This window comes from Triticum aestivum, chromosome 1D (assembly GCF_018294505.1).
Source record: "Triticum aestivum cultivar Chinese Spring chromosome 1D, IWGSC CS RefSeq v2.1, whole genome shotgun sequence".
In the NCBI taxonomy this organism is placed as follows: domain Eukaryota; kingdom Viridiplantae; phylum Streptophyta; class Magnoliopsida; order Poales; family Poaceae; genus Triticum; species Triticum aestivum.
The window spans coordinates 3,377,444-3,385,837 of NC_057796.1; the positions used below are offsets into that span (position 1 = coordinate 3,377,444).

The 8,394-nt window shown below is 42.8% G+C and overlaps 1 protein-coding gene across 2 annotated transcripts; it reads left to right on the forward strand.

Annotated features, from left to right (window-relative positions):
* The first annotated feature begins 393 nt into the window (after window positions 1-393).
* On the forward strand, window positions 394-5,204 carry LOC123161944 (putative disease resistance protein RGA4). Of its 2 annotated transcripts, XM_044579755.1 has the most exons (3): window positions 394-4,618; window positions 4,762-4,840; window positions 4,924-5,204. In XM_044579755.1, the coding sequence occupies exons 1-2, from the start codon at window positions 394-396 to the stop codon at window positions 4,836-4,838; spliced, it is 4,302 nt and encodes a 1,433-aa protein (XP_044435690.1). In that variant the 3' UTR covers window positions 4,839-4,840; window positions 4,924-5,204. The 2 variants fall into 2 exon arrangements, with proteins under 2 accessions (XP_044435690.1, XP_044435697.1); XM_044579762.1 differs by lacking the exons at window positions 4,762-4,840; window positions 4,924-5,204 and having other exon boundaries at window positions 394-4,023; window positions 4,179-4,612.
* The last annotated feature ends 3,190 nt before the right edge of the window (window positions 5,205-8,394 follow it).

Below are 8,394 nucleotides of genomic sequence, written 5' to 3' on the forward strand. Positions count from 1 at the left end.
TAATTTTCATTTCTGCGACTTTGTGTATTGGAAAGAAAAATTCGTATTTGGTAAGGTCACAGCCAATGGAACGTCACTTTCCAATGAACTGCATTGGATGTACTGACATAAATACTTACTGTAGTGATCAAGTTGCAATATTAAGAAATCTTCATTATACGTCAGCCCAAAAATAATGCCCACTGATGAGCTGTTGCAAGATTGGTTAGTTGTGATTGCTTCCCAGAAATCAAACTCATCCACTTGGCTCCCAGAAAGTCAATACTCACCGTTGGCTTCATTTTCCTCACAAGCAAGCTAGCACGTCTTGCTCACAACATTTTCTTCTCCATTCAGCAGTGCATTTGTGTTTCCTTGTGTTCTGCGTGTGTTGCAGGTGCAGTGAGTGTTCCAATGGGGGAGGTGGTGGCCACCATGGCGATCCGGCCACTGGTGTCCATGCTGATGAACAAGGCATCCAACTACCTTCTGAACAAATACAAGGTGATGGAGGGAATGGAGGAGGAGCACAGGACTCTCGAGCGCAAGCTTCCGGCCATCCTTGACGTCATCACCGATGCCGAGGAGCAGGCGACGGCCCACAGAGAAGGTGCGAAAGCTTGGCTCCAGGAGCTCAAGAGAGTGGCCCATGCGGCAAATGAAGTCTTCGATGAATTCAAGTATGAAGCACTCCGCCGCGAAGCCAAGAAGAAGGGGCACTACAGCAAGCTTGGATTTGATGTAATAAAACTCTTCCCTACTCACAACCGTATTGCGTTCCGATACAAAATGGGTCGCAAGCTTTGCCGGATTCTCCAGGCCATTGAGGTCCTCATAGCAGATATGCAGGCCTTTGGGTTCAAGTACCAATCAGAGCAGCCGGTGTCCAAGGATTGGCGGCACACAGATTATGTCATCATCGCCCCACAAGAAATTGCCAATAGATCCAGAGGCAAAGATAAGAAAAAGATTGTTGATACACTACTTGGTCAAGCTGGCAATGCAGATCTCGCAGTAGTTCCCATCGTTGGAATGGGGGGCCTTGGCAAGACCACATTAGCGCAGCTCATATACAATGAACCTAAAGTTCAGAAGCATTTTCAGTTGCTGCTCTGGGTATGTGTCTCTGATACCTTTGATGTGAACTCCTTAGCCAAGAGTATAGTTGAAGCATCTCCCGGGAAAAATGATGATATAGCCAAACCACCATTGGATAGACTTCAGAAATTGGTCAGAGGGCAGAGGTATCTCCTTGTATTGGATGATGTATGGAACAGAGAGGTTGATAAGTGGGAAAGGCTGAAGGTCTGTCTTCAATGTGGTGGCACCGGTAGTGCAGTGTTGACAACAACACGTGATAATCAAGTTGCTGAAATTATGGGTGCAGATAGAGCCTACCATCTCAGTGATTTGGATGATAGCTTTTTAAAGGAAATTATTGACTCTAGAGCATTCAGTCCAGAGAAAGAAAAGCCTGCCGTGCTAGTCAAGATGGTTGGCGAGATTGTGAAGAGATGTTGTGGCTCTCCTTTAGCTGCAATTGCACTAGGTTCTGTACTTCGCACCAAGACCACTGTGAAAGAATGGAAGGCTATATCATCTAGAAGCAGCATCTGCACTGACGAAACTGGAATCTTACCAATACTCAAGCTTAGCTACAATGACTTGCCATCACATATGAAGCAGTGCTTTGCTTTTTGTGCTGTATTTCCCAAGGATTACAAGATTGATGTGGAGAAGCTGATCCAACTATGGATCGCACATGGATTTATCCCAGAACACAGGGAAGATAGTCCTGAAACCGTTGGAAAACATATTTTCAATGAGCTGGCCTCAAGGTCATTCTTTCTGGACATAGAGGAACTTGAATATGTAGATGCCAGGGAGTATTTTTCCATAACGACATGTAAAATCCATGATCTTATGCATGATATTGCAATGTCTATTATGGACAAGGAATGTGTTGTTGCAACTAAGGAATCAAGTCAAATCAAGTGGCTTCCAGATACTACTCGGCATTTATTTTTGTCATGTGAACAAACAGAAGGTATGTTGAATGATGCTATGGAGAGGGGATCCCTTGCTATCCGAACACTGCTATGTGATAATCCTGTTTGGAGCTCACTGCAACATCTATCAAAGTACAGATCTTTGCATGCACTGAAGCTCTGTATAAAGACAATACCATTTCTACTGAAACCAAAGTATCTTCATCACCTGAGGTACCTTGATCTCTCAGAAAGTTATATTAAAGCACTTCTTCAAAATATGAGTATTCTATATAGCTTGCAAACATTGGACCTATCCAAATGCATTTATCTTGATCGACTTCCAAAGCAAATGAAGTATATGACTTCCCTCCGTCACCTCTATACTCATGGATGTCCGGAGTTGGAGAGTATGCCCCCAGAACTAGGAAAACTCACAAACCTTCAGACATTGACATGTTTTGTAGCAGCAGTTACTGGACCTGATTGCAGTGATGTAGCAGAGCTGCAACATTTAAACCTTGGCGGTCAGCTAGAGCTATGTCAGATAGAGAATGTTACGGAAGCAGAGCCAAAAGTGGCAAATCTAGGAAACAAGAAGGAGCTCAGTGAACTAACATTAAGATGGACTTTTGTTTGCGATAGCAAGGTGCTCGACAATTTCGAACCTCATGATGGGCTGCAGGTTCTGAAGATATATTACTATGGTGGAGAGTGCATTGGTATGATGCAAAACATGGTTGAGATACAACTTTTTCACTGTGAAAGATTGCAATTTTTGTTCAGAAGTGGTGCATCCTTCACTTTTCCAAAACTGAAGGTGCTTACGCTAGAACATCTGTTGAAGTTTGAGAGATGGTGGGAAATAAATGCGAGGCAAGATCAGATAGGATTTCCTCTGCTTGAGAAGTTGTTTATTAAGTATTGTGGAATGCTGACAGCATTGCCGAAAGCACCACTGCTTCGAGAACCGTGTGGTGGAAGTTATAGGTTGGTGCGCTCACCGTTTCCTGCCCTAAAGGTACTAGAATTGGAAGACTTGAAGAGCTTCCAGAGATGGGATGTTGCTGCTGAAGGAGGACGGGTATTGTTTACTCAGCTTGAGAAACTGTCAATTAAGAACTGCCCAAAGCTAATGGATTTACCTCGAGCACCATTGCTTCAAGAACTCGAATTGAAATACTTGGCGAGCTTTCAGAGATGGGATGCTGTAGTCGAAGAAGAACAAATATTATTTCCTCTTCTGGAGAAGCTATCAACTGAATTTCCAAAGGTGACGGAATTAACTGAAGCACCGTACCTGCAAGAGCTCAAATTGAAATACTTGGAGAGCTTACAGAGGCAGGAAGCTGTAGTTGAAGAGCAAATATTGTTTCCACTTCTGCAGAAGCTATCAATTCAGAAATGCCCAAGGCTGATAGATTTACCTGAAGCACCAAAACTCATTTCATTAGAAATTCAAGATGGCAAGCAAGAGATCTTCCATTTTGTAGGTAGATATTTGTCTTCGCTGACCAAACTGATACTGAAGCTAGAAAATACAGAAACAACATCAGAGGCTGAGTGCGTTTCAATTGTACCGATGGACAACAAGGAGAAATGGAACCAGAAATCCCCACTTACAGTTATGAAGTTAAGATGCTGCAACTCATTCTTTGGAGCAGGTGCACCAGAGCCATGGGATTATTTTGGACATCTTGAAGCTTTGGCAATTGATAGCTGTGATGTGCTCGTCCACTGGCCAGACAAAGTATTCCAAAGCTTGGTAGCCTTGAGGAGATTATCGATTAGAAACTGCAAGAATCTGACTGGATGCGCACAAGCTCCTCCTGACCCAGAATCTAGCCTGCACCTGCCTGCATCAGCAACCGAAAGGAGCCAACACCTGCCTGGTCTGGAGTCTATTGAGTTAATTAATTGTGCAAGTTTGATAGAGATGTTCAACGTCCCAGAATCTCTCAAGGAAATGCATATTTTTGGTTGCCATGAGCTCAAGTCCATATTCGGCAAGCAGCAGGGCATGTCACAGTTAGTTCAAGGGCTATCTTGCAGCGAGGTAACCGTGCCCACGGTTGTATCTGAGTTGTCATCATCATCCATGAATCACTTCTTTCCATGCCTAGAATATCTACAGTTATCTGGATGTGATAGTTTATCAGCGGTTCTAGATCTTCCAGCGTCATTAAAGACCATATCTATTGGTGCCTGCAGGAATATTCAAGTTCTATCATGTCAGCTGAATGGGCTTCAGAAACCACAAGTCACTACTTCCATAAATATACCAGAGCCATCAACAGCAGTAGCAAGAGAGCATTCCCTTCCTCCTTGTCTCGAGTCTCTACACATATGCTGCTTCAGTGGCATGTTTGGGGGGATTCTCCATCTGCCGAATTCCCTCAAGACACTGAAAATTTCTGGCAGTAGTTTGACATCACTGGAGTTTCTGTCGGGAGAGCACCCCACAGCGTTGGAATCCCTTGTAATTGATAGCTGCAGTACCCTGGCATCCCTACCGAATGATCCGCAAGCATACAGGTCGCTTCAACGGCTTGAAATTACATGCTGCCCTGCTATAAAGAAGCTTCCTACATGCCTGCAGCAGCAACTGGGTAGCATTGGCTTCTACAAACGGCTGGATGCCCATTATGAAGGTATGCACGTATTTCTATCTTTGCCACATTTAACCAACAGATGCAGTCATCCATCCTATCATATGTAGTTTCTACAAGTTTCTTCCCCATTATTTGAATGCCAATACATTAGTTTGTTCTGACATCACCTGTGAAATGTACAGTAACGGCATTTAAACCAAAGACTTGGAAGGAAATACCAAGACTAGTCCATGAGCGGAGGCAGGCTCGTCGCAGCTGAAGGTTAGTTAGCCTTTTTCAATGCCATGTGGTATAAATTTTCATGTTAGATTGGTTTGTTCTGATATCATTTGTGACATATACAGTGATGTCACTTAAACCAAAGAAAGACATGGAAGGAAATACCGAGGATAGTCTGTGAGCGGAGCCATGCCTACAACAATTGAATGCTATTCAGCCCTTTTTCGTGGGTAAACCTCGGAAGGGGAAGAAAAGCTCATGCAATTCATATAGGTGAATAGTGTTGCCCATTTAACTGAGGACAACTGGACGAAAGCTGCATGGAAAGGGCATGAGTTTTCTTAGATTAAATAATGTACTAGGTTATGGCATGACTATAATCAATCTGGCTTTGTTGACCTTTGACCTTTATCTTCCTCAGATATTTGTAATTCGGATCTAATTCATGTCCTGCAACAGTTCCCAGGTTCAGTAGAAGCTGGGATATTACTCAAGCTTGTGAGCTATCTATCTGTGTAGATCTAGTTTTAGCATTGTTACGTAGTTGAGAAGACCTTTCAGTTGTTGAGAAACCTTTTCAACTGTGATTTGTATATGTTTCAGTATCGACGGTAATACCAGCATTGCTGGTTACTGGGGAGATGTTGGTGGAGCCTGCTGAACAATATTGTGAATTTCTTGGATAATAGGCCTCCCTAATGGCTGCTCTGCTCTGCCAGGGGAGTGACTTGTGATTGGTTGAACAACCGAACTGTAGTGTAGTCACTTTCCATTGAGAATTGTTGGGGGGCTGTAGGGTAGGGCGACTGCTTGGCGTTGAGTCGAGCAGGCTGAAACGATCTGATCTGAATTAGGTTTTATGGTCCTTTGTTGTTTAGTCTCGCCTTTTGCTGGCATGGTCGCCATAGGCCAGTGTTCTATCTGCATAACGTGCACCACATTACAAACATTTGTCCACATAATTTTTTTTCTTTTTCAACCACTCGGACTTAGATTATACAAATAAGCAGCACAGCAGCAGCAATTCATATTTCATTTCACCTAATTCATATTTTTTTGTATCCTTGTTACTCAGTTGAGAAGACATTGGCCTATATTAACTTGTTCAGGCTACTCGTTCAGAAAGTGTCTGCACTCTGTAGTTTGGAGCCTGCCCAAGGATGCTGTGAATTTCTTGGATAATACTAACAATAAAATAAGCCTCCCTGGTGCAAGCTGTGCTAGAGTGCTAGGGGAATGAATAAATCCAGGGGTTGGTGAATTGTTGGGGAGACTGCTTGGCCTTCAGCAGAGCATCGCTGGGTTTTGTTTTCTGCTGCTCCTTTGGGTGGGTGTGTACAACAGGCAGGGCGCAGCAGTTTACTCTAGTCGATGTTCACTCTAGTGTTTCGCATTTCCTGTAAAGATGATGTTTTTTTCCCCAACCTGTTGATCTGTGCCTAACAACTTGTACAAGGTTTCATGCTATGCGACGATGCAATCTAGAACAGTCTTCTCGATCGACCACTCAGACGTAGATTATGCCAACAAAACAACAGCACGTACAGCAGTAGCAGTCGAACAAAAAAAAAACATGCTGCAGCAGTGCAGCTGAAGCTAAAAAAAAGTACTGGTTACTGCAGAGGTGTATGCGGCATGGTGGTCAAATCATCCTTCCGCAAGGTAAACTAAAACATCAATCTGTTGTAAGTTTCATGGATAATACACCCTCTGTTCCTAGATGTAAGACCTTTTTTTGCAGTTCAAAGGTAGTCTAGGGGCATTCCTTGCAACTGTATGTACGGCTGAACTGAACTGTAGTGCAGTCCTTCTCGATTGAGATTTCTTGCTAGCTGGCTAGGCCTCTGCATTCTATACTGGCTTGTAAGTAATTGTTTATACAACTGAACTGTAGTCGCTGCTGTTGATTTGGATTGCTGCTGGTCGTTTAGGCATCAACGTGATAAACCATGTCGAACGTTCAGTCTTCCTGTTTCAACTTGATTACCCTGTTGAACGTTCTGCTGCATCTCTGTTTTGAAGTGAGGTCACAGTAGCTAGTGTTGTTATGGCTGTGTGCATCTTGGGATGCAAAGGCCGGGACACTCCCCTTTTCGAAAAATAGCTATTAGTGCTTGCTTGCTGACCTGATTAACTCTTTAACAATGCTAATTTTATACGTATGCTCTTACTCTTACAGTAGGCTAATCCCAGCCACATGCCCATGTGTACAGGCCATATGACTTGTCTCTGCACTCGCATGCTTGAGTACGAGTTTGTTAAATATTTAATTTTTCTTTGACCCAGACTATTTATTAATTCTAAATCTTGTTACGTGTTGTGGCATGTATGCCTAGTAGTGACATTTCAGCATGCCCATGCTTGTGCGTTTGCCACCTTAATTAGCACATGGGTTGATAAAGCAATTCGAGAAGTTGGGAGTACTCTCTGTTATTACTTCCTACTTTCCTAGTCAAGTGATGGTACTTAATTACGAATAAAACTAGCATAACGTTCTGTCAAAAAAAAAACTAGCATAACGTGCATGTAAATTCATCTACTGCATGGAATTGGTTATGGTGGATTATACAAGACTAACCCATTTCCATCTGCGATGGCCGTTCGACTACTCACTCGTTCAGAAACTTCTCGCCATTCTTTTAATAGATCAAGTTTCCTTCAACCAAACAAAAATATTTGCCTTCACTTTGTTTCTGGCAAGGCAAGGGATCATAAACTATGCACACAAGTAGGATAGTAACACATGATTCTCTAGTCCAGTCACATGATTAAGAGACATGATAAACAGTTCTTGATTGCTTTATCAACACTACCCATGCTCACTGTTTGCTTTCCCCCAAAACTAAACATGCAAGTAGAATGGTCATATGATTCTGCAGTCTAGTCACATGACTAAAGTGAATGTTTTCGCTTGTATCAAATTGCTGGTCCTCACATGATAAAGAAATGATAAACAGCTTTGACATACCTATCTTAATACCTATCACGTGGACGATATGCTGTTCTCAAAAGGGATCCTGCGGCGCGGCGGGAGGATCTGGGTGCCCTCCCAGGCCGCCTCGCGGGTGGCGGCGCGGGAGGGTAGGGTTTCCGAAAGGGTATGTTTTCACAGCTTTGTAGCCGTTCTCACACATCTTTCATGATGCAATGGACTTGGAGTGATGGTACATATGAATATAACTAGAATAACATGCATATCTAGTTCATCTACTACTAGGAAGTTGGTTATAATTTTGGATAATTCAACGCCATCCTATTTGCATATGCAATTTCTGTTCAACCAGTTATCATTCACGAACATCTGGCCATTCTCTTCTTTTAATGTGAGTTCAATTCAACGAAATACAGTACATCCCTTCAATTTGTTTTTGACAAGGGTTCATAAACTAAACGTTCAAGTAAGAACGTCACATGATTCTGTAGTCCATTCACAAGATTAAAAAGGCATGATAGACATTTCCTGAATGTCTTGCTCAACACATATCCCATGGTCACAAGCTAACAGACAAGAGATGCATAGATATCCTACAAATACTCCACTGTCTTAGGATGTCAAAGTGGGTGTGATATGAATTTAGATCTGCTTCACTCTTTAT

Coding starts and splice junctions, on each gene's coding strand:
- LOC123161944 (XM_044579755.1), top strand. CDS start 394: ATGGGGGAGGTGGTGGCCACCATGGCGATCCGGCCACTGGTGTCCATG. Junction 4,619..4,761: donor GCTGGATGCCCATTATGAAG/GTATGCACGTAT, acceptor TGAAATGTACAG/TAACGGCATTTAAACCAAAG.